At 37.9% G+C, this 27,011-nt stretch overlaps 2 protein-coding genes across 12 annotated transcripts in view; one reads left to right on the top strand and one right to left on the bottom strand.

Moving 5' to 3' along the window:
- GPATCH2 (G-patch domain containing 2) overlaps positions 1-21,129 on the bottom strand; it is a 104,421-nt gene extending 83,292 nt beyond the window's left edge. The window contains exons 1-5 of one of the 3 annotated variants that reach the window (XM_010706699.4): positions 20,870-21,129; positions 13,078-13,788; positions 9,120-9,181; positions 2,287-2,469; positions 1,216-1,295 (exon numbers count right to left, since the gene is read on the bottom strand). In XM_010706699.4, coding sequence (XP_010705001.2) covers positions 1,216-1,295; positions 2,287-2,469; positions 9,120-9,181; positions 13,078-13,788; positions 20,870-20,925 — 1,092 coding nt within the window. In that variant the 5' untranslated portion in view covers positions 20,926-21,129. Of the gene's footprint in view, positions 1-1,215; positions 1,296-2,286; positions 2,470-9,119; positions 9,182-13,077; positions 13,789-16,236; positions 16,262-20,383; positions 20,754-20,869 lie in introns of those variants that run through there. The other 2 variants (XM_085219217.1, XM_085219216.1) reach the window with 2 other exon arrangements.
- Positions 21,130-21,276: 147 nt separating this feature from the next.
- Positions 21,277-27,011, top strand: part of SPATA17 (spermatogenesis associated 17) — a 180,665-nt gene continuing 174,930 nt past the window's right edge. For all 9 annotated transcript variants that reach the window (XR_014881915.1, XR_014881910.1, XR_014881914.1 and 6 more), the window contains exons 1-2: positions 21,277-21,419; positions 26,328-26,417. Coding sequence is in view for 2 of the 9 variants with exons in the window: in XM_031552359.2 (XP_031408219.2) it covers positions 21,352-21,419; positions 26,328-26,417 (158 nt within the window). In the remaining 7 variants the exon portion in view is untranslated. The remainder of the gene's footprint in view (positions 21,420-26,327; positions 26,418-27,011) is intronic.

Here is a 27,011-nt window from a genome sequence, read left to right as displayed (position 1 = left end):
TTTGAAAACAGTTACTGTTCTCAAATAACGAAGAAAGTCAATGCTGCAGCATCTACCAGTGAATAGTAAACATATTCCCATATGATAGTCTTTCACATCTCTCTTTGTCTTCCAATCACTTTTCTGATAAGAAGGGAGTAGACTGTGCTACAGTACATATATTTTAACATTTTAAGTTAAGTCAACTTCTTCTCTTCATGACTTTTGCCAAAGAAAGAAATTCTAAAAAACCCATTAGAATTTTAGCTTTTTTTCCTAAACTATTAGGAAATGTAGTTACCTACATTGTACATAAAAGCAAAGACAGCAGAATTATATTACTCCTAGAGCTGGAGACACACACACAAAAAGCAAACAACTCCTATTTGTAGACATAGTTCTAGAAGTCTCAGTCCAAAAGGAACACTGATTTATGAGAGGTGTCACTAATTTTTTTGCACATGCCTTTTCCCCTTTGCCAATCAAACAGAAGAGATTATGAACAGATTTTCAATGCAGATTTTGGAAAGAAAAACAATAAAATTGAGTACTGTAATGCAATGGGAAGCACAACAATAACAGACAAGTTGTAAAGTCCTACGCATCAGCAAGTGAGGACTTGCTCAAAATGCAACAGTCATGAGCAAGAGACACAAAGGAAAGAATCTGCTCACCTTCAGAAGGTCTCAGGGACACAGGGATCTCCAGCAAGATACTCTTGCCTCTGCTGCCAACCCTTAAATGAAGGGGTTCCTGGCTCCATCTCTTCCTGTCACTCACCTGAGTGAGTGTTGTATGCACCTGAGCTCCCCTGGCTTGGCCCTGCCTTCCCACCAGGTGCTCAATCACTGGTTCAAGCTGTGACTGAACATTTCTGCTACAACCACATACCCAACCTAGAATGCCATCACTATTACATAAAATTAAAAAGAAAATCAAGCCCAATTCATTTCAAGAGGAGAGAAACATTTTCATATACATATAAGATATATACTGAAAATGTTGTTAATTATAAGAAAGCCAAAATACCTTTTCCTACACAAAGCACAAAATAACCAATGAGGGACAATCTTGGATTGTTTTTGCCATTTTAGCATTCAGATATATTATATTAAAATAGAACTAGTAGAGAGAGTCTAAAGCACAGAAACAGCAGTGCCACTGAAGGATTACCTTTCACAACATTAGGAAACAAGAATGGCTCATAGAAATGTTAGTATCAATGAAAGGACATACCATTGCATTTTGGTTTCCTGAAGCCTTTTTTGTGTTTCTTGCTGGCATTCCATGAAGATGACTAAACCTGCTCTGGAAACCTTCAAATAAAAAGAAGAGATTCATTTAAGCATATTTCCTATACCATATAATAAATAATATTTACCTTTATATAATAATCTATTGATTTACCTTTAGTTAAACAAAAATATATTTAACATAACCAGAGTATTAATAGGAAAAAAAAGAACACAGAAAGGGAAGTGGTTACAAAAGAGTAAGCTGTAACAAAAATGAAGTCTTTCTGTAGGTGCCATTCTGGTTCTATGCCCAACTGGCTAAATAAGCAGAACATATCAAACTACAGGAAACTGATTTTGCATTGCTTACAACATCATTAGTACTAAAAAGCATTAAATCCTCTGAATATGCAGAGACCGAGACCACTGAAAAAACTGCAAGCATCAGGAAAATAAACCTCATAAGAATGCAGTTTGTTCAATGTGTAGAAAAGTACTTTAAAGGTAATTTGACCACCGTTCACATGAAAGATCTATATTTGGATGTGAAAGAAGGTAAGATAAAATTGTGGCAGCAAAGTGAGGTCTGACAATTTCAGTCCTGAAAGAGTGGATCTATATGCAAAGTGATGGAACAATGTGGCCGTTAGACACAATGGATCCACAGGTGTTTAAAATATTTTAAAGTAAAAATTAAATAATACTCTTAGTAACAATCTCAATCCTTGCTCTAAACGAACACTTAATTCTTCTTTACAAACAACGAAGCCTGACCATAAAGCAAAGCAAGTGGTCAAAGAACTCTACTGAAGATTCACTTTAAGCAATACTTACTAATTCTCAGTGCAAACATCAAGACAACAACAAAAAGGCTATGAAAATGAGCCAAGTTCTACATTGATTTTTCTAACTATTGACAGTTTTCTGATTATTTCTGAGATCTCAAAAGTGACATAACTCAAAAAGCAAACTGGCATCTCCAAAATGTTCTTAATATTTAACATACTCCCCTTACCAACATCTTTCTATTGTACCCAAATGATTCTACAGTTTGCTTATGATTGTCACTTACCTCTCCTCCCTGAATGGGACATGAGGGGGAAAGTACCAGTTAAGATACTTTCAAAGACTGGATCGGGCAATTCTCTGTCCAGTTCTGTAGAGTCTTCTTGTTCCCACCAAGGAATGACTCCTGTAATTCCACATGCTCCACCAGATTCATTTTCATGAAACCAATCGCTCTGTTCATCATCACCTGTGTAGGGACATACACCCAAGCCCCCCAAAAAACAGGGAGGAGCAGAGAAGATAAAAATCAGATGTTATCATCCATAAACACTGACAGGACAATTCTTTCTTTTGCTTTATAGCTGTACAACAATTACTCGTGTATGGCAATTCTATTTGGAAAATGTTTCTCAATAGCATGACAAGTGCTGCCATCAATGAAAGCACATAAAATGTAATGTTTTAAAACCAATTTACAATAGTGAAAAACAATAATAAACTAGTTAATCCTTTGGCAATAACTGCAGGGAAATCCATTTAAGTTACTGCACTTTACATATTAACAAAAAACAAGCTTTAATCTCCTGCAGGGAATTAAAAGGTATAAAACTGTGAAACTAGTTCTTTGCAGCTGATAATGGTATATAATTAGCTTAATTTCATGATTTGTATGGCTAGTAAGAGGGGAAAACAATCGTGAACAGATGTGACTAAATGAAGTTAATCTGATTAAGTTCATTTAGAAATAAGTTTTGAAAAAGTTGATTTTAAATGAGAACTGACAATACCATGTGATTGAGCATTACACTGCATTATAGTACAAAGCTGGTCATTTTACTAACATTTACAGATGTAGTATTTAAATACATGGAGTCAAAGGCAAAAGCAAGATGAGTGAAAACCTGATCTTACATATGCCTCATATACAACACCAGCAATTAAAATAAATTGCTATGTTTGTTTTTAAAACATGTTCTTTTAAACTAGGTAGTTGACAGAACACCAGAAAATATCTTCAAAGACAAGAAAGAAAACTTGCCGTATATCCCAAAGTTAGATTTTGAAGGGTCTGCTATATATTTTAACTCTTCCAAGAAGTAGCAAACTTTCTGCATATCATTTTTCATTTTTTTTTTTTTTTATTAGGGAGGACTATGAAAGACATAAGGCACAAAGGCAAGATTTTAAACAGAAATTTAAGAACAAAAAGCATTAGTGTGAAATGACATTACCACTCCTTCCTATAATGGGAAAATAGGAATAATGAGAATGTAAGTCTGGGGAAAAATAAAATTCAACACACTTTCTCCAAATAAGAAGTTATTGAATGGAAAAGAATCCTTCTCAAAGCACAGAAGAAAATGCATGCAAATGATTGTCAGGACAAGCACGTCAAGAAAACAGAATAATTAGGTCCTTTACTGGTATCTTGCAAATGACCTGTGATCTCTTCGTAGTTAATGATGTCTACTAGCAGTAAAATTAGTAAAGGCTAGAGAACAGAAGTTTTTAGGTGGAGGAAGGGAAAAACAGAGATGGAAAGGGATTCACAGGACCAAATAATAGTTATGTTTGAAGACTTTTCAGGCAGAATTCAGGTTGATCAGAGAATCTATTTTGATGACACCAAGCTGTGAGGTGTGGTCGACACACCAGAAAAATGGGATGCCATCCAGAGGGACCTAAACAGGCTTGAGCAGTAGGCCCAGATGAACAAATCCAAATGCAAAATCTTGCACCTGGGTCAAAACAACCCCTATTACCAATACAAACTGGGGGATGAAAGGACTGAGCACAGCACTGCCGAGAAAGACCTGGGGGTACCAACGGATGGGAAGCTGGACATGAGGCAGCAACGTGCCCTTGCAGCCCAAAAAGTCAACTGTACCCTGGGCTGCATCAAAAGAAGCATGGCCAGCAGGTCAAGCGAGGTGATCCTGCCCCTCTTCTGTGCACTAAGAGGCCTCGCTTGGAGTACTGCATCCAAGTGTGGAGTCTTCAGTACAGAAGAGGCATGGACCTGCTGGAGCATGCCCAGAGGAGGGCCACAGAAATGATTCATGCAACTGAACACCTCTCCCACAAGGACAGGCTGAGAGAGCTGAAGCTCTTCAGCCTGGAGAAGAGAAAGCTATGAGGTGACCTGAGGGTGGCCTTCTATTATTTAAAGGGGATCTACAGGAAAGAAGGGGACAGACTCTTTAGCTATTCCAAACAACAGACTAATCTAAGTTTGGACTCCTTTGTTTAGATTTTCCAAGTCTTTGTGTGAATAAACTTTGTTTGAATATTCAGTTGCAAGATGTGAGCTCTAGTTACATTGATTAATAAAAAAAAAAAAAAATACTACCAGTAACTCAAAGTAGTTTCCTTTCCTAGGAAACTAAGTAAGAATTTTGATATAGTCTTCTCAGCTGAGCTCAGGGACAGAAGTTTATCAGAGCTACACAAATTAATTCTGGAAGAAGTAGCTGGAATTTAAGACTAGGTAGGTGGAATGCAGGATAATGCACATAGCCTTATGGAAGGAAATCAGTGCCCTCATTACATGCTCTATATTTCCTTTGTGGGAAAAAATAACTTTCCTCTTTATGCAATAAGAATATTAGTACATTAAGAAAATACCAACAAAAACCATCTTACTTATGCTATTACATGTTTTCTTGCACCTCCTTTACTGGCAAGTTACTTCTTGCCAAAGATAGATTATAGGACTTCAGAGCTGAACCTTGTAAGTTTTTCTGACATGATGAAAGAATCCAGGTATTCCTGCACAAAGTGCACATGCAAGCTGAAAAACAATTCTGAATCTTTTGACTATTTTCAATTGGATTATTGCCTTGAGATGGGCATAAGCCTATTACTACTATTCTTATCCAGGTGAGAGCACTCTCAGACATTTTGCTTACCTGCTGCCTCACCCTAAGAGATCTCCCTTTTCAAAGGGCTTGGGGACGACCCAGTCTGTTCAATGGATTTCAGACCTTGCACACACAGAACACAAAGGCCTCCTAGTTCAAGAGCTGAGCAACCCAGCACTTTGACTTTATCTTACTGAAGTGGCAGTTCTCAAATTCAAAGCAACATTTTTGCCTTCAAAAGATGGACACTTCTTTTCTTAGGGCTTCTGAAGATCACCTCTATTTAACTCAAGACTACATTAAATTCTTTCAAGACATAGTAAAGTTAAAAACACCTCTAGATCTCCAGAAACAGATCTAAGCCCACACACTCTCCTATCCACCTACTTAAAATAAAACATGCTTCTTTTTGACCAGGACCAACGCTTCAACAAATTACCTTGAAGCAATGTATGTTCAATCATAACAAAAATATCAAATTCATTCTAAAATTTCAAGGCACTTCAGCTCCTAGTTTAATATTCGTAATATTTTAAAAAGCATCCCATCCTCCAACTCTTTCTCTAATATTCTCCAGTAACACCACATGACCTCTGCTTTGATTTTTACAGCTGTGATCCACAGACAATAGCTAGTATTTCAATTATTCTGTTCACATACAACAGCTTCATGTTTCTTCTGCACCTACAAAAACTACAAAATAGCCACAATAATTCAAAACTTTTGCACCTATACTTACCATTAACATACAATTTCTCTTATTATTGGGAAACAACATTGACAACTGCAACCAGAAGAGATGCTATGTAAAATTCAAATTAATTTATCAGTAGAGAAAACAAACAAACAAAAAAAAAAAAGGTACAAAATGAGTACTGGAATATTTAAGAGGGCACTGTAATTACTATACATTTAATCACAAAATAACAATACAGCTAGATTTAAAAGTTTAGTCACAGCAGAACTTCAACACTTCCTGACCTCTACAATTTCAACTACTTATCACTAGTAATGTAATTGTGCTTCCAATTTTCTGCAATCTAAAGGGCATTTTCAGTGCTACCCATCACGATCTAAGAGACCTCAAGTCAAATTTTTATTTTTCCCCAAGTGCACTAATAGATGTTGGTGAGCTGGGAATGCAAACATTTATTTTAAGATGTTGCTATTTGACATTCCTCTCTTGCCCCCTCTTTTCTCCAAAAAGCAGTATCATCAAATAACATTTAAATAATGTTACAGTCTTGTTAATATAGTGTTGAAAGCTTAACTTGTAAAGTACCTTGAAACTGTAGGTGGTCCTACTAGCAAAGCCTACTGTGTTGTACAACATATTGCAATATAAGGCTTGAGCTGCAAATGAGACCAAGATGCTGATGCCCTGAATGTGCTGGAGGAGGGACACTGGAAAGTAAGGAACTGGAATATAGCTTTTAAAAATGGACAACAACAACAAAAAAAAATCAGGTAGTTTTTAATGCTTTCATCTTGTCATTCTCCAGTTTTGTTTCTTTCACCTAGACTTCTACTTTGTTTTTAAATCAGATTTATTTTCTCGTTCCTTCAGTATTTTCCATCATGTGCATCTCAACTTGGCTATGAATTAATACATAAAGATGAAATAATCTCACCAGAGAGAAGTAATTCATAAGAGGAATAGAGAAAATTATTAGCACTGTGTGTGTGGGGGGGGAGGGGGGGCAAGGGGTTAGGGAGGATGGCAATAAGCATCATTAGAAAAGAAGCAATTTTGGTTTTGCAGGAGGATCATAGATAGTATTTTCATAGAAATCATCACAAAAATAATGCTATAATGTAGATTTAAAAATGCTTGAATCAGATTCTGCGTCAAGTTACTGGACTTGCAATCAAACCATTAAAATAACTATCACAAAGTAGAGAAAATAACATTTTGTTGTGACAATATCCTTCTCAAGTTTAATTATTCTTGCTTGTTCTATTTATATTCAGGAATAGTACTTCAAGACTAACACTTTCTTCTTGACATTATCACAAATTGAATCAAGATCCAAAAAACAGACACGAAGAATTGCAGCCCTACAGCAAAGAACCAACACCTTTTTCAAAGTAACATTGTAGCAGTGAAAGAATACTGTGAAAGAATACCCTCCCCCTTACTCCCACCAGAAAATAAATAAAGGAAACAGAAAATTACTGAATTTTCAAAAACACCATTCAAAAACTTAAATAACTTAATTCAGTACTTAAGGAAAAAATATTGATACAAACATATCAGAAGGGCACTTCAACAATGCGTAGCAATGAAATGTGTTAAGTCATCTTACATGCAAAAGTAGAGAACAAACATTTTAAAAAACCTCAAGTCACAAAGGAAATTCATATAGGGATGCAAACGTAAATCTGTTGTAGGTATCTCACTTAGACTTCAGTATTTTTAAAACTTTAGAAGGTTGATCTAAACTTTCAAAGACAGCCTAAGTTATTCAGAAAAGCTCCACATTAATGCAGGTAAAATGAGATACTTAGAATGGGAGGTACAGGATACGTTGCAGAACTTACTGCTTGCCTTGGTCAAATGAGCAAAGCAGGCACACTTCTATTCCATATTCAAAGAAAATTATTTCACTACTAAAATGATAAAAGTTAAAAAACAAAAGAAAGACAGGGAAAGACATTCCTTTCACATAAAGCACCACTACAGAATATGCCAGCTTTTATTTTCTTGCACAAAATCAAGTAGTCTGTGGAAGAACACAAGAAAATATGTAGGTCACTCCAGAAGTAATGCTTCCTATTTATTTCCATGGAAACTACAACAGATACGAAGAACACAATAACACTACTTAACAGAGCTACAAAACACTATTTTTCAACACAGTCACCACCACCAAGAGCCTGCATGCTGTGCTTGTAAAAATCTGCATGACCATCCAGAACACAGCTTATATTTCATGTCACTGTCACCACTGCTCAGATGCACCACCCACTGCCTCACTGTGCTCACCTTCGCTGTTCGGTCTCCATTCAGCAAATATTGATGAATGTCAATGGATGCAATATTTTCTGCATGGAAGAATTCAATTCCACCTCTTTGCTTCATTTGCACTTCCATGTCAGACACCATTTTGTCAGATTGCCCCTCTGCTGCCATCTGTCTCATGGCAACAACACGTAATGGGATATTGGTGGGAAGGTTCAAATTCTATCGCCACACCACCAACAGCCACCTCTGGCATTGTGGGCCAATGTAACAAAATAGGAGGCATTACTTTAGAAGCAGATCTAGTAGTTTCCAATACCATCCACTTAGAATCAATAATATAGCAAGTCTTAATTACCTGAGAGACTATTTTTGCTTTATCTTTTTACATTGTCAAAAACTGCAGGTTCCTAAACGGTGAGTTTGGCAAACAAGCTTAGCACTGTGAAGGTTAAACGTGCTGCACTTAGAATAGCACAGTGAAAACTGAACTTGAAAACTTGAAGAAGAAAAAACAAAATATTAGACCGCTATCCTCAATAGTTATATGACATAATAATGCGATCAACTATATTAAAAGGTAATTTTGAATCTTTACTGCGTTTTAATTTAAATGCAAGTTCTTCAGAGAGGAGAGGCTTAAAACAGGATACATCTGTTGTCAGTCAGACTGATAAAACTGAGTGGTTGTTTAGTAATTGTCATCTCTAGAACAAAACAAATGTATTAATTTGGGGAAATAAAGAAAAAAATAGTCTGAAAGGCAGTATTTTGATCACATTGTCTTGTCAGAAAAGTGGAGTGCTCAAAGAATTAAAAAAATAGTTTATATAAATAGAATATCTTCAAAATATTTTATCTATATTTTTGATATTTTAATTTTTTTTTAATTAAGTCACGGGTTTGGGATGCCCTCTCATAACATTTCAAAATCCCTCAACGATAGTTCTATTTCAGCTCATTAAAATAGTAATAGGAATTCAAACTGTAATTAACTCATGAAATAACTTGTAACACTTAATGGAATTTCAACTGAGGTTGTTTGAGGGGTGAAAGGAAAGACTGTTTCAATACCTTGTCTTCCTTCATCATTGGTAAACAAACCAGCATCACTGCTGCTCAGACTGCTGGATTCACTGTAATAAGAGAAAGAAAGAAAAAGATCAAAAGAACAATTGATCTTTCAGTCGTAAAATGTTAAGGAGACAAGGCTGTGCTCAGATGGAAATTAAGCACAACAAAGATCAGAAAGAAAATAGGATTTTATTATTATTATTTTTAATCAAACTGCAAATATCCTAGTTCCATTAACTACAGAGTATTATTTTTGGCACATAAAACCACAGGAATTTAATGGTACCCTGACAGTAGGCCAGATGTGACTGCTATGAGGTGCTGACACAATTGATGCATTTTATTATGTGCTTCCATCAAATGCTCACTGCTCCTTTCTTACGCTACGCAATTCAGCTTGATTCTGGAAAACCACTGCTCAATAAAATAGGAAAAAATCTCAATCAAAAGCAACCTACACTTTCCTTCAGCACGTGAAGTGCAGGAATCTGAAAAAAATGCAAATTAACTTTCTACATATCACTGGCAAATAATCTGAAAAATGCATTCCTTAAGGATTCACAATATATTATTGTCTCATTGAAAAAGAAAAAAATTGACAGCACCAGTAGCAAAGTATATAAAAATAAAGGTTATCTTGAGAAAGTTAGTATGGTCAATGGTTGTAACACCACCAAATGAACACAAGAAAAAAACACAAAAGAAAACAAAGTACAGATGACTCCTCCACAATTACTGTCAGAACATTAAAATCAGAATTCCTGTATGCATGCAAGTTCTCTCAAAAAAAAAAAACCAAAACAACAAAACAAAAAAAGACAATCATCAATGTACTTCATACTTTACTGTACACATATTGCAAAAAAAAAAAAAACGCCATGCATCTCTAAAAACTTAGAATATTCTCTTTTCTTTTAATAATACAGATTACAATTTGTCGAGTTTCACCTACAAGGGATTTCTCTAAGTGACTTATTTACTATCCGTTGAATAGAGCAGGGAGTAATCTCAGCAAAAGTTAATGATGTTTTACATACAGTGAAACATAAAGCAATTTGGGGGGAAAAAAAATAATCAATTCACCATATATTCAAATTAAAGCTGCAAATACTACAGTTACTCTCAACATTACACACAAGCTATGTGTGTAAACAAAGCACAAGTTCTTTTTACTTTTTATCTCTGCTCACCAGAAAACATTCCAACACAATATGAAACAATATGGTATCAGGAACCAATAAGCAATGTGAAGTTTCTTGTTTTGTTCTCATGTACATAACTTTGAAGATGAAGTTCTCCTAATCATTGCTGCATGTTCTGCTTACACATATTCTTACTACATAAGCAAAACTTATACATACATCTTTTATATAATATAAACAAAAGAGAGTCAAGCACTTGATTTGCACAGTTGTAATAAGTCATCTTTCTTCTGTTAGAACAAGTGTTGATATTTAACTGTCTCTAACAATCATAGCCAATTTAATCACCACACAGATAGCTTGACTAGCCTTACGTTTAGTTGTGTACAATTTTACATCATACATTTCTCTCAAGAAAAAACACTTCCTTTACATGGACCTTCCAGTCCACTTTCTACAGTTAAAACAAATGGTAGGAAATCCTTTCAGCCTCAGTATTTCCCCACCCAATTTTCCTATTATTCCCTATTCTGGGAACAGTTTGTTTATTTGTTTTAATATGATATTTTAATTGTGCAATTATTCTTACTGAAGGACTAGCCAGTTTACAATAATATAACAACTTGGAGCTTCCAGAAATACTTTTTCCCCCTCCTTTAAAAATAAATAAAACCAAAAACCATCAAATTACAACAAAAAAACACTGACATATCCAACACCAAACAGTGTTCATTATTCTCAGGCCACAGTTAGATAGGGCAGGAACTCCACCTGAGAAAATTGCAACACGGCAGTCGATGAACAAAAAGTCACAGATTCTCTTCAGCAACGAAAAATAGCAAACAAAAAGTTTGCAGGAACACTTTCGATACTGAAAAAGCTTTCACAGCTTTATCTACACATTTGTGGAAATAAAGAAAAGGAAACAATTTTCTTAAAGGCTAACTGTCCCCGTGCCTTGTGGTTACTAATTAATCCTGCCCCAAAAACTGAGCAGTCACTGAGCACCAACTGGCACGCTGCTGGGTAAGCATCTCCTCCATTAAAGGACTCAGTTGAACTGCTCTCATTTTCAAAAGCAACAGTTCAACAGAAGAGACTTCTTCTGTTTTCAGTAACTTAAATAGCAAAAAACAAAAACAAACAAACAAAAAAAAAAAACACCAAAAACCAAAACTATCAAAAGCTTAATTAGAATTAAAATATCTTCTAGAACTCCATATATCACCAAATTTGTCTGAAATTGACATTAAAGATAAGGGGAAAAGAAAAACAGGCTCTGATCAGAAATTTCATTCCTGGTGCTCAGAACCAACTGTACAGGAATTCATCTCCAGAATCATTTAGGTACTGGCATTGAGAGCCAGAAAACTGAGCCCTGAACTTCAAAGAAAAAGGAGTCAACAGTAAGAAAATATTTTAAAAATAAAATTTAAAAAATGTGACATATGCACATAGGCTGAAACAGTTCCCAGCTCCTAGGAAGATTTCTAATCATCGGTCATTAGGTACTGATCCTGAGGGAGGCCAATTCCCTGTATCAAAGAGTCAAGTGCTCTAAAAGCTCCCTGATGAGGCATACCTCTGACTTCAATGTGGAAGTGAGATGTCTGAAGCTAAACCGGCTGCCAAGTAGTACTGCTTCTGTTCTAACAACTGAGACATAAGGAACACTTTTTAGAAGTCAAGATTCACATTGCTTTTTCAACTGCTTATGATCTGCTGGTGTGAGACAATGCCAGCATGTAATTAAGCAATTCAAATAACTTTTCAGGAAATAATTGGAATTAGTCACTTATCAATACTGCTATTATTACTATAACCAATCTGCTCAACAGTTTGTAGACAAAATGCCTAGGGGGGGGGAAAAAAAACAACAACAAAAACACAACCAACCAGAGACAGTAGTTCTGTCACATATCAGAACAAAGTTGTGTGTTCTAATAGGAGTCTTTCTTGTTGACAGTTCTGTATTGAGAAGCAGACACGGGATAAACATAATCAGGCTTACCAGGCCCTGCAGGTAAAATCCCTTGTGTAAGGTGGAAAAATGACTCACACCTTACTGTGTTGTCAAAATAGTACTTTCAAAACAATTACCATTGTAGTATGCCTGCTGTCTGGAATGGATGGATGAGGCGTACTGCCAAAGGGTCATCATTCCCCCATTTTTCTAATGGCAAGCTCAGGTGTTTCTGAACTGTAAATTGGTTTATGCATTTCATAAATGATGTATATCCTTAGCAAGCTGCAGACTTTTTATGCCCATGACACAGAAGAACATACTGTCTAAAAGATAAACCTAAATACTGACAGGCTTTCTGATGAAGAGATAACGACCAAAACATAAATGTTTAGAAATTAGGAAAATCTTAATTTTTGCCTGTGCGAGTGTATGAGAACTGTTCCCAGTTGAAATACTCAGGAAAAAAAAAAACGCACAACAAACAGGATTAAGTGTTTCTACATTCTATCATTCTTACCCTTGAAACAATTATGACGTACTATTACTTTGTTATTCCTCTGCTACCTGACTATTATATGCTGGATTCCATTAACCTGATCAATTCAGCTCAGTTTATATTAAAGAACTGCAAACTTATCTTAAAAAAAAAAGAAAAAAACACAAAAAAAAACCCAAAAAAACAAAAACCATCAACCAATCCTAAAAGTTACTTGTTAAACACATGCCACTTGTACCAGCAATTTAACTCTGAAATGAAAGGAAAAAAGCACAAATATTTCCAATACTAGTAATAGAAACATAAGCAAACAAATATTATCTAAAGTTTCTGTAAAAAGAAAAAAAAAATAACCTGTCACTCATGTTCTCATCTGAGCCCTTTTGCTCCTCATACTCCATTTTGTCCTTATTTGCTTGGTTCATTTCTTCATTTTCTATTACTACTCCTTCATCCAAGATTTCAGGTCCTTGTCGAACTGCAGCTACTTTTCTCTTTTTCACTTTGCTCTTAGAAAACTCCTGATGTTGGTATGATTTATTGTCATTGTCCATTTTTTGATCTCTGTTATCCTGCTGTTGAGTTATTGTCAGTGCATTAGAAACTTCTGATGGCAGATCAACTGCCATCCGTTTCACTTTTCTTCTCCTGCGCAAAGTTCTGTTTCCTAAATTGTCCATAGCCAAATCCGGTTCATGCCATAGAGGTCTTTTGCCTCTAATGTTATTTAAGTTTGAGGAAGGCCTGCGTTTAGCAATCAACAGCTGGTCATCAGAGTCACTGTGGTCTTTTTTGTTAGTATGATTTTCCCTGTAATCTTTGCTTGATTCTTCTAAACTGGAATCAGAACCTTCACTTAAACAGTGACCAGTCTCCCAGGGATGATGGGTGGTAAATGAACGCCTTTTTCGTCCCCTCCTTTTTCTTGCCTGCCGCTTCAGAAGACAAGAGACACTTCGAGAATGATCTCCAGTATCAGCGAAACCCCCTCTGGCTTGCTCTGAACTTTCTTCCAGTGCTGAGACTAAATCGTGAACCAGCTCCTCCATAGTCCTACTGAAATGCCTACATTTTCCAAGAGGAAAAAAACAAAAACAAAAACAACAACAAATGAATCTAAAAAAACTATTAACAATCTTACATAAGATCATTTAAGTCATTTAGGCAATGTACTCTTATTGTCTATTCTACAAATGCTGTTGTATTTCTGTTGAGATTCAAATCCTTGCCAGTCCTTCAGAACTTACAACACATCAGTATGCTCTCCTTTTGAAAGTTACCAGTATGATGGCAATGGATTAACATGAAGGACCGTCTGTAAGTTTTATACAGGATGTTTAAAAGCAAGATTGTTGGTTTTGTAATACAACTTAATGACAGAATTAATAAGTAATTATCTATGCACATCAACAGATTTGTAGATACTGAGAAATATTGTATGCATAGCATATAAGTTCCCTCATTCACCACAAACTCCGAAATTAAAGATGCTTAGACAGTAATAGCTGAATAGTTAGGAACACAAAAGCATACAAATACTAAATATTAACAGAGGGACTGATGAGTACACTTAAAAACAAATCCAAGTTGGTCATGAAAGCTTTTACCTAAAGAAACAATACGTTTTCCTTCTACACAGTTTTCACATATACTTAAAAATTCGCTAGCAAGCTCACCAAAAGCAGTGCTAAAAACACAATATCATTTTGAACTCCTGAAACTACTCTGTCAATTGCATTTACTCTTTGTATCTTTTTCTAACCTGCTATAATCTCTAGTCCCATTATTCTCACTTAATCTAACATTTTCTTTGTCTCTTAGCACAAGAGAATCTTTGCACTATCCTGTAAGAGATGGAAAAGCTCTGGAAGACTGCTACATCTGTTTTTAATCCTTGTGTTCCCAAGAATCAGACTCTCTACAACTGTGCTTAATCCATTTGGCTCCCAAGAATAAATATCTCCGTAATCATACAAAAACACTCTCAAAAGCAAGAGAAACAACACAGCAGAAAAAGTGTTTCAAATGAAGCAATAATTACGTGAAGACTCAGGGAGAGAAGTGAAAGTCAATTAATCTAGAATTGACTTGCAGGTATGCAGCATTACAGTGATTTAAAAACTAATTCTTGCTTTTGGTTCCTAAAGCTTCTCTCTTACTGCTTGGGGTGGGTTTGCTTTTTTCTTTTGTAGTAGGAGACTTTACCACAATGCATTGTACTTGAGTTTCTTAACCTCACTGCACTTTCAATGTGACAGTGGCTCACATTAAAACTTTATTTCTGAATAAAACAAGAAATCTCTCTAATTTTACTGGAGTTCCCCTTTCTCTTGCTATGATCTTGCCGGCGTTGGCAATCAGATGGAAACAGATTTTTGTTCAACTGTTCTAAAATTAAAGAGCATATGGCTACTACTGTACTATTTATCAGGCAAACCCAGTTTTGCAGCTTTCTGCATTGATCACAACCAGCTGTCAAGGCTGCATTCCAACTCCACGTAGTATATTTTAATCATCACTCTAACAAAAATATTTGTGTTTGAAATAGGTTGAGAAACAACTGTGATAACAGGAGTCAGACAAAAAAAAGTATTAAAGACATCACCCGTGAGTCTCAACTGTATTCTCTAAGACAAGACATTTCAAAGACTGCAATAAGGAACACAGAACAACATACTGTGATAGATAAAATATTAAGTTGAGCTGTAGTTTAGCATGACTCACAGCAGGCTATAAAAATGCTGTTACAGCAACAGCCCATAGCTAGCAATAAACGGTAATGTCCTCACTAGGAGAAGATTCTATTTTACTATAAGAAAATATACCTTGCCTACACTGACCTTTACAATTATCTGAAGCAATTTTCTCGTAGTTCACTCAAGGCTGATCCGTTTCATCTCTACCCTTATCAGAACAGACCATAAAAGTCCTGGTTGCAGGAAACAATGTAACAGCTTTTGCCTACTCCAAACCAGTTAACACAGATCACCTATAGCATTAACATGCAGTATAGAAACTACTAATGGAAGTAGTACTAATGATTCCATTAAGTATTAAGTAGTAGTATTAATCCCTATTAGTACTACTACTTAGGCACTGTTTTTGCACTGCAAATCAACTATACTTTCTGTTCATGTCCCACCTAAAACACACAATGTAGAGCTCTGGCTGCTCACAGAACACGTAACAAACATTTAACACACTGACAGGAGAGCTAATACAGTTGCACGATTCTTAAGAAGAGGTAATATCTTCTACTGACAGCTGTATTTACATTTACTTCCTAGTTCTATAGATTTTCCTGTTGAATAGACAAAGTGTTTCTTGCAGCAGAAGTTATGCCATATCTTTCTCATCAAGTGTGAAAAGTAACCACTAATAACAAATCTAAAGAAAAGTAGTTTCCTCAAATCCATGATTTTTGCTTCCTTCACAATCAACCTTGATCACAAGCTAAATGCATAAGAAAATCAAGTGCTCCCTTGCACACTGGGATTATAAAATCAGACTTACATAATCTTGTCTCATATGGATTCCTTGATGCCTTGTAACGTGGTTGTACCCACACTGCACCTTTATCTGCAAACAGGTATTAATTCAAGTTTTTTTCCACCTCAGAATTTATTTTCTAAAAACAATAGTTTAAGGCCTGGAGAACAGCTGCGGAGAAAGACCTGGGGGTCTTGATAGATGAAAAACTTAACATGAGCCAGCAACGTGCCCTTGCGGCTCGGAAGGCAAATGGTATCCTGGGCTTCATCAGAAGAAGGGTGGCCAGCAGGGACAGGGAGGTGATTGTCCCCCTCTACTCCGCTCTTGTGAGGCCCCATCTGGAGTACTGTGCCCAGGTCTGGAGCCCCCCAGTAGACACGGAGCTGCTGGAGAGGGTCCAGAGGGGAGCCACAAAGATGATCAGGGGACTGGAGCACCTCCCCTGTGAGGACAGGCTGAGGGAGCTGGGCTTGTTCAGCCTGGAGAAAAGAAGGCTGCGGGGTGACCTCATTGCAGCCTTTCAGTACCTAAAGGGAGCCTACAAACAGGAGGGGAATCAACTCTTTGAAAGGGTAGACAACTGCAGGACAAGGGGAAATGGTTTTAAGTTGAGGGAGGGAAGATTTAGGTTGGATGTCAGGGGGAAGTTCTTTACAGAGAGAGTGGTGAGGTGCTGGAACAGGCTGCCCAGAGAGGTTGTGGATGCCCCGTCCCTGGAGGTGTTCAAGGCCAGATTGGATGGGGCCCTGGGCAGCCTGGTCTAGTATTAAATGGGAAGGCTGGTGGCCCTGCATGTGGCAGGGGGGTTGGAGATTCATGATCCTTGAGGTCCCTTCCAACTGGGCCATTCTGTGATTCTGTGATATTTCAATGCTGCAGAAAGCTGAAATTTGAGGTGAACAGATGTAAGCACTTGGGAGGATGCAGCAGATGAAAAATCTCACTGCCCTGCCAAGAGAATTTACTGATTCTGAAGAACTATCACCGTTCTAGGGAAAAGCATGAAATAGAAATCATATCAGAGCAACATTACTAAGTTTAAAATAGTAAACAGCTAATAAGATACTGTAGCAGGCAAGGGAATAACTTCCTTTTTAAATATATATTATGGTATATACACTTACTGTATATAGAAGAAACAGAAGTTGGGCCTCTATTATTTAAAACCACCAGCCACCAAGTGGCCACCCACAAGAGGAGGACCCAGAGCATCCAGTTCCATATCTGGATCTAGCTACATCTTTAGCTGTTCTCCACAGCACATACAGGTTTGCAAAAGTTACACAATGACCCAAATGCACTCCACTCTTGTACCAACAACCATCACAGTTATAGCAGCTAGCAGTCAAGCAACAGAGAGTCTCTGTACTCCTCCACTTCTAAGTATCCGGCCCAATGCTTCCTGTGAAGACTAAGAGCCAAGAAATTCAGAGTAAAATTGACATGCAGACCAAAGAAACTCAAATGTTACTTTCATTTTAATGAATTTTTTAAAATCTGAAAGTGTCAAAACAACCTTACAAAAATTATGCCTCAGAAAACAATTATTTTGAGTTTCACGTAAGAAATTGTGAACAGGTACAAAATCAAAGATGCTTGAGACAAGTCAGGATACTGCGCTGATGCACACCTATGTCTGAAAAAAGAAAAATAAGCCCCAAATCCCAGGCTATAGTTCATCTTTGAGGTATGGAAACTCTCTTTCTGTAGGATGATGTGTGTGCATTATATAAATCAGTTTCACAAACATTCAGAAGCGCAGAAGGGCCTCAAAAAAAATGAAATTTTACTTAAGTCATAGTTCTACAATTACAGACGTACACTTAGTACACTCGCTGGAATTTTCAGTGAACTAGTTTCGATATCAAATACATAGCTTCTAGATGATTATCTGTACAAACAACATTTTATTCTCCAAGTTATACATTAAAAGTCAATTCTCAGTCCTGACTCTGCATTTGAGAAAATACTTTAGATGTGGTTTAGGAATTCCCCTACATTTGACCTATACAAGAGAAAATTATTAGCATGTGAGTAATGATGGAATTTCATCAGCTGATTATGCTGCTAGTCCCCCTAAAAATTAAGGCCAGACAAACTTGTAACTAGTTCCTCTGGCTTTCCTACAATTGCTACTTACCTAAGAAGGAGCAACAACAAATACTGTTAAGCCTTTTTAACCAATACTCTCGACTCATATCTAACAGCGAAGAAGTATTCAGTACTGAGCAATGGTATACAGTCAGAAAGATGCTGACATTTAACATCGCTCTAACACAAATGAATTGGTCAGCCAGAAATGAAATTTGGGGCAATTTATCATGAGAGGTAGCAATTCTTGCAATAGTTGCTGCCATTTACTGATACGCTTGCCCTTTTCAGATGTATGACTTCATTAATTAACTGTCAAGGTGGAGAATCACATGAACCGTCAAATGGTGATAATACACTGTACCATCAAAGTCATTGCTGGAAGAATCAGAGTGCCCAGTAAGTATCCAAATTGCAAACTATTCCTGAGTTGTCATAGGTGCTTGTAGGAAAAAATGAAAAACCTTTGGCTTCAGAGTAGATATAAACAATTCTACTCTACGGCAGTTCAGAAATTGTCAACTTTTTTAGTGCCTTAACATTTTTACTAAGATCAAGTTCTTTATTTTCTACATTAAGTATTATGCATTGAAAAATACCTCGCTGCATTTCAATCAAACGGGCTTCTTTTAAATGACAGCTTCCAGAACAAGGATAAGAAAATGCAACTCTGAGGGACTGTTAGAATTTTTAACTGGATCTCCCTTCAGAACTACTAAACTAACAGTCCTATAAGTTACAAGACATCAATAACTCTCTCAGTACTGAATTTCACTGGGCAGTGTATTTGGACAAGCAAAGTCATCACTGTCTGAAGACAATTACAGGAGTATATGTCAAAATCCCATAGCCTGTTTTGCTGAACATTGATTTTAATGCCTCGGGAACTAAATTACTTTACATGGACAGAAAATAATAAAACTTAAAGACAAATGACAGGTTGACTCTATAATGAAAATTTTTCATAGTAAAGATACAAGTTAGGAAGGTCTTAAGCCATGTTTCTGCTACACGCAGCTTTAGTAATAGAATAAATATAGTTCTGCCAGAAAAGCACACCTCATTTTCTGAAGTGTTATACATTACATCAACAGAAGTTAGAGTAGGCAAATACATATACTAAGTCATAAGTTTCCTAGAAGTATATGCTATCTAGGCAAGTACAATCTTAATTAGAAAGCCTTCTCTTCTATAAAAAAAATGTGAGAGGCAAGAAAATACTCCCAGGAAAAAAAGTGATGCTATCACATGAAGTGGAGGAGTTTGCTACATTAAAAAAATTAAGTGCTAAATCAGTCTTTCCCTTCTTCTCCATGCCCCTATAAGAAACAAAGACAATGATAAGAGCAAATTTGTTGAAGATCTGGGAACTCTAACTGCAGATGTTTGTATATATAAACTCTCTCTAAAAAAGTAGTCAAGACTCAAGCCAAGCCTGGAATCATCATCAAGATTCAAGAAAAACAAAACTAACAAACCAAATAACAAAACCAAACTCATCACACACTTCTCCACTTCCATTAGTGAAAATGAAATCAACTGTAAGTTCCCAATGAGTTGTACATAAAACACTAAAAATACCGTGCAGGAGATTGAAACAAGCTGGTTGTGAAGTAAATAGAACCTGGTTTCCAAAACTGTAATCCTTCCTCAGGGCTCCTTCAAACGACCTTTTAATCTCCATCGCCTGTTAACAAAACTCACTCTTCCACCTTCTGCTACTGAGTTACCATTGTCCTACTAGAGATGTAATAAAATCTTTGGAGTCACTGTACTAATAAAGACTCAGAGAATCATTAAGGTGGAAAAATCACTAGGATCACCTACTCCAACCATCCCGACCATGCCCACTAACCACATCCCTCAGTGCTAAATCCACATGTTTCTTCAACACCTCCAGGGACAGTGACTCCACCACCTCCTGGGCAGTTGTGTCGGTGCTTTGTCACTCTTTTTTTAGAAGAAGTATTTCCTAATATTCAACCTGATCCTCTCGTGGTGCAACTTGAGGTCACTCCCTCTCATCCTCTAGGTGCTACCTAGCAGGAAAGGCCAACCCCCACCTCCCCACAACCACCTTTCAGGCAGTTGTAGAGAGCAATAAGGTTTCCCCGAGCCTCTTCTTCTCCAGACTGAACAATCCCAGTTCCTTCAGTCGCTCCCCAAAGGATTTGTGCTCCAGATCCTTCACAGCTTTGTTGCCTTTTGTTGCCCTGTGCTGCCCTAGTATCTGGAAACAAACAACCCGTGAACCACAGTGTAGCTGCACCTGCTGTGGTTGGCCATTGGCCAAAGCCACACTTGTTGATTCTCGGTTTGAATCAAGACGGCTCCAGAACAGCAGTCACACCTCGTTGGATGTCTCAGCAGCCTACATCGAGAGGTGAGGCAGTCGGCAGGCGTACCACGGTGAAAAACAAAACCCCGCTGAGGCTGGACACAGGCCGAGCCCGAGCCACCCCAGTCGTGGTGCTGAGCCCCATACCCGGCACTACGACAGCGCTCCTTCGGCGCATCCCCTCCCACCCAAGCGGCGGCCCCGCCGCCCGCGGCCCGGCCTCACCAGCTCTTCCTCGCCGCCGGAGCTCGGGTCGGGTTGGGCTCGGCGACCCGGAACATGAACCCGGCGCCTGCCCCGGCCGCTCCCCGGGGAGGCTGGCGCCGCTTCGCAGAGACTGAGCCGAGGGGAGCCGCCACGGGGGCCGCGGGCTGGCGGCGAGAACCGGACGGGGAGGACGCGGGCCACCGGCGCTGCTCCTCAGTCCCCCATGATGAGAGCCCGGAAGCGGCCGCGGCTCCGGCAGGAAGGCGGCCGCGACCATCTCGCCTCTCCCCCTCTCCGTCCGCACCGTCGCACGCGCCCTCCCGCACCCCGCGCCGTGCTTACAGTCCCTCACGGCTCCCGCGCCACAGTGCGCCCGCTGCCCTCGCGCCCTCTGCTCCTCGCCGGTAGCGCCGCGGGATACGCCGCTCCTCCCCGCGGGCTTGCAGAGTGGTGCGGCCCCGTTGCCATGGCGGCTGTGGCGTCGGAAGGGCGGGGGAAGCATGGCCGCGCTGGTTCGGCTGGAGGCGAGGCTCTCGCGGCTGCGGGAAGAGTATTTTCTCAAGAACAGGTAACCCCAGCGGGATGGGACGCTCATCCTGGCGCTGGGTTGGGGCCGCCTGTACCGCTGCCAGCCCCGGCTGCGAGATGGCGGCTGTTCCCGCCCAAAGCGGCGGGCGTTACTGTCCCCCTCCGTGCTGCAGGCCGGTCTGAAGGAAGAGAGCAAAAGGTTCCCTGAAGGGTCCGGTTATTTATTTACCTATCTATTTATTTGCTCACTTTAAGCGTCTGAAAGTTGTTGAGAGAGCTGATGCTTAAGATCCACAGTGTTTGAAACTTCGCCTTGTTGCTATGTCAGATCATGGAGTTTGACTTTGGTCCTTGTTCTTTTGGTTCTGGACGTCTGTCCTCTGCAGCACCCAGGACGGGTTTATGTTTCTCCGTCAAAGGAAGGAGACACTTGCTCTGCTGAGATGTCCTGGGACAGAGCACTGTCTGCCCAGGTCACCTGTTGCCATCTTCTTGGCTCAGGGATTCTAAGGGGTTTTATGACAGCAAAGGCAGCAGCAGACAACTTGTAACATATCGCATTTTAGGAAATAAGATGTTTTAGGAAATAACGTGTTTTAAGACCTATTTTATTTAAAACCTATTTTATTACTTGAATTTGTAATGTAAACACAAACGCACTGTACTTATTAGTGCACAGGTTATATTAAAGTTCACATATTTAGGATAGTTGTTTTTCTTTTTCTTCACTATTTAATGCAGCTTTTCCTTCAGAAACCAATTACACCATCATTAGCATCAATAACACAGCTGTAATATTACTAAAAGTTAAGAGTTGAAGTTAATATATGAAGTATTCTGTTACTTGTTCTTTTGCTGAACTTCAGTTCAGGCTGTTGCAGCGGTACACAAAGCAGTTGGCTATATGACCTTCTCTTATCATGGAATGGTTTAGGTTGGAAGGGATCTTACAGACCGAGCTCCAGTCCCCCAGCCATGGGGGAGAGTTGCCAACCACTAAATCAGGCTGCCCAGGACCTCATCCCAGAACGTAGCCTTGAGCATTCCAGACTTCACTGGAATTTCAGACATTTCAGATTAGAAGGAGTAGGCTGAGCCAGACATGGAAATCCATTAGCGGGCAGCATGCGTGATGTCTGGTGGTTTTTGTTTGTTTGCTTATTTTTGGTGTTTGTTTGTTTTTGGCACATCTTTTTGAAAATGAACTTTTGAGAATGGGCTATAATCCATCAGCTTCCTAAAACTCAGATGTTTTCATCTGAGAATTTAAATGAGAGGCTTCAAACACTCCTGTTGAGTTTAAGGGCTGGCCAGTGATCTGATCTCTGTTCTTTAGTGTGCATATCTTGAACTTCTTCAACAAGGCTGTCAGTAAAACCTTGAAACAAATCAGAATAACTTGTTTAGAGGTTTTGATAGAATCACAGAATCATTAAGTTTGGTAAAGATCACTAAGATCACCTAGTCGAACTGCCAACGCATCACCACCATGTCCGCTAAACCATGTTCCTAAAATGCTGCATCTGATTTTATGTCTGTTTAAAGTATTAAAAATCCAGTTCCATATTCATTGCTTTTGTGAAGTGGCAGAAATTGTAAAACCCCTTGTAATCTTTAGGCAATGATGAGACAAAATACTCTCAGAGGTGCATTCTTCTGTAGACAGCACAGCCTCATTAAATCACTGGACTTACTCTGCATTTTCTGAATAAAAATGATGATGAAATTATTTATGATATATTTTTGAATGCTCCTCACAGTGTTTTGCTTCATTATATATAAGCTCAGTTGAGAATGGTTGTTCAGCTGAGCCCAGTGAATGAAGGATGTAAACATGTGGAATGCTACATAAATGCAAAGATCTTTTGCTTAATTTTTAAATTTAACAAGTAAACTTTGGGCATTGACGTGTGTCAATTTTGCAGTAGTCTGAAGTATTTTATGAGACAAGAGCTTTCATTTCTGCTGCAGAACTATTCTACTTACAGTAATGGATCTATTAAAATTGCCTGATCTGGGATGCGCTGAGTACCAGTGTGGGTAATCTGTGTGTTCATTCATTATCCACATGGTTGAATGGTATTCATACAGAAATCAGTGGTATTTTTAAAAAGCACTTTTTGAAGTCAGTATTCTGCCATGAAATATCAAGTTCCCCAAAGACTTAACTTTGTCTAAAGCGTCAGAAAGTGCAGAAGAGTATAGGTTGCAACGTACTTGGTTTGTGTTATTTGTTGTTGTTGTTGTTTGTTTGTTTGTTTGTTTTTTGTATTAACTGTGCTGTTTCCAAGTACCTCCAGGAGTAAAGCTTGAAGGGTTTAAGTCTACACGTACCAAACAAATTTTAAAACAAACAAACAAACAAAAAATATATACATGTCTTTCTTTACTTATCTGTCAAAACCTAAAAGCAGAACTTTGTAGAACATGTAGAAACTCCAGAGCAACTTGACTTAATGGGACCCTGGTGAAAACTAAGTATTCTTGCTAGAAATTGCTGCTGCAGGCAGAATGCAGTAATTGAAGTGCCTGAAAGTAAATCCCAAATTAGAAAAACTTTATCTTTCAGAATGCATTTCCTGTTTGAGGATTCTGCTTCTGTTCTGTTAAAGATCAGGGCAGGCAGATGGCTGTAATGTCCCACCTGTTGATTGTGGTTAGACCAGCGATCGATTTAACCTGGCTGTTCTTCTGATCTTAGTAATGTTCCTGTCATTCTTTATGCAGACCTCCATTTTGTATGGGCTCTCCAAAACTGTCTGTCTTCTTAGGGAAAGTACCTTTCTAGGGAAGGTCTTGTCCAATTATAACACAATGCAGAGAGGCATGAGACTTGCACTTTCTCACAATAAGCATTAGGATATACAGGATCTGTTAGCACACTTATTTTGTCAAGAACTTACTTCTATGTACTGTAATATTTGTATGTCAGATTTTTACCTTTAATATATCTTAAAAAAAAAAAAAAAAGTATTTGAGAGGTATTTTTGACTCTTCAAGCCTAATTGAAACAATCTGACAACTGTGCAATCTGATCAGGAGGGTAGATGTAATATTGAACAACTTATGCTCCAAACTGCTTATTTGCTGACAAGGCCAGTTGAAAGTGGAAACTTGTGGAACTAAACTGCATGAAAAACTCTGTTCTTGATCCACTTAAATGAAAAGGATTCAGCCCCTCAGCACTGGAACTTGCAGTAATGATTTCTTCTTGAACTCTCATCTTTAGTCTTTTTTAGATTCCTAGTTTCCTTATGTGCCTTAATAGACCAAGTGACAGGAAGAAGACAAGCATGGACTATCTTGGAATTACTAAGTAACTTTCTGATGAGGCCTGTTTGTTTGTGTTTCTTGCCCCATTTCTGCACATGCTGTTCGCTTGTACTACTTAATTTAACAGAAGTCTTCGACAGGTAATAGTTCTTGAAGATCTCTTCGAGGTCATCAGTTGTCCATCTAAGTCTATCTTGCATCTTCATCTGCCTGCCCAGTATCTCTGTAGATAACCTTTCTTCTCATGTAACTTAAAAACAAATTCTTCATCTTTCTGTATGTCCTCACTTCATCATCAGTTCCTCTAGCATCTATACTAATCAATCCTGCAGTCTCAGCATGTTTTCTACTTCGTTTCCTTTTGCTCCCTCCTGCAGCGCACACCAATTTCATTTTTACATTATCTCCAAAATCCACATATTTGAATTCCCATTGTGCAAAGTCCTGTCAAGACTCAATAAGCTGTTCCATTGAGTACTATAATTCTGTGTAAAAAGATCCCCATGATCATCTCTTTGGAATATGTCCAACTTACTTACACAATTTGTTTCTAACTCCTGGCTTCCTCTTCCTATTAAGCTACGTTCAGATTTCATATCCTGATATTACAAGCCTTCTAAAATTTGGAAATTTCTGCATCTAATTTCTTTCCTATGAATATTTTTCTCTTGTATTTGTCTCTCACCTTTTCTTAGTCATTTCTTCATCTTTTCCATATTTCTCTTTTTTGAATTCCTTCTTGAGATAGCAGCTAAAAGGTCTAAATCTTCTACATTTGTAATGTAATATAAGCTCATACTCATTATAAAAGTCTGTGACAAGATATCTGTCACCACGGATTCTATCATTGTTCAGGCAATACACAAATAAAACTTCTAGTATTGTTCATTAAAAAATGTATTAAAATTAGATCTCCTTAATAAAATTTTTATCCTTAATAAACACTCAATATTTAAAATGATGACATTGACTGTAGTTAATTTATTTAATATCTCTGTAGCTACCCAATGTGGGGGCTTTGTAATAATTCAGGCCTAATTATTAATAAAGAATTATCTGTATTTTTCAGCTAGAACTGAAGAGGCCCATAATATAACTTGGGTATTCAGTACTGTATGAGAATAAGGCTTGCACTCTTGCAAACCTTATGTCATGTAGATGTTCTAATGCTTTAAGGTTGCAGTAGCATACAGTGATGTTTAGTTTTCATATCCTTTTAAAATTATTTTAATTCTGTACTAAGTTGTAGCATAATTTGGGCTCATTCATGCATTGATCTAACGCAGTTTCTTGTGTTTTTCCATTATTTTCTAATCGTAATAAAGTTTTCTTTTATTATATGTCGATTTTATTTAGTCTTCTTTCTGTACTGATTTTAAAATCTTTAAAATTGGTTACAGCCTATCGAGTCACTAATTCTCTCCCAGAGACTTAACTCTGTTATCTTTATGTTATACGGCTAAACTAAGTTTTTTTTTTCTGTAATATTGAAGCATGTGGAAGTATAATTGTATCTGTGAATGCAAAAATCCAGTGAAAAAGATCACAAGCTACAATAAGGAATAATTACAAAGAATTTTCTGTTTTGGTAGTAAATTGTTATGCTAACAAGTATTGTTACTTTTTTATATTTTCTATGATTACTGTAACTAACTACTCCTTCTTATATTATCAGATCTGTGGATGAAGACAGAAAAATAGTGTACAAAGCTGCTGTCAAAATTCAGAGCTGGTTTCGAGGATGCAGAGTCCGAGCCTATCTGAGGTAGTGTGTTAGACATATTTTAATCTGTATTTCATTTCTGAATTTCTTTCTAGAATTTCTCCTGGTATTTCTTGATTTTAATAAAGTGAGAATTTTTTTAAAAATAAAAAATGTATCAAATGAATAAAACATGCTATACTCGAAAAAATATTAATTTTTGATTTTCAGACCAACATGCGATTAAAATGTCAAGATTCTAACATGCAGCTAATAAGTAGCACAGAAACAGTCCATTCAGGAATAGAATCATAGAATGCTCCAGGTTGGGAGGGATGCACAAGGTTCATCAAGTCCAACTCCTGGCTCCATATAGCACCGCCTGAAATTCTAACCCTATGTCTGAGGGCATTGTCCAAATGATCCTTGATATCTGGAAGCTCAGGGCCACGACCACTGCGCTGGGCAGCCTGTTCCATGCCCATCACCTTCTGGTGAAGAACCGTTTCCTAATCCTGGAACCATTTTCCAACCTGGGCCTGTCTGGACGCATCTCCATGCCATTCCATTGGCTCCTATTTCTGTCACCTGCCCCTCCACTCCAAGAAGGAGTACTCACTTCTCAACCTCACATGTTAAAAAGGTTGTAATAATTGT

The sequence above is a fragment of the Meleagris gallopavo genome, chromosome 2 (genome assembly GCF_905368555.1).
Source record: "Meleagris gallopavo chromosome 2, MGAL_WU_HG_1.1, whole genome shotgun sequence".
Classification (NCBI taxonomy): Eukaryota; Metazoa; Chordata; class Aves; order Galliformes; family Phasianidae; genus Meleagris; species Meleagris gallopavo.
The sequence above is the reverse complement of the archived record's forward strand: the minus strand, read 5'-3'. Positions and strand labels throughout refer to the sequence as shown.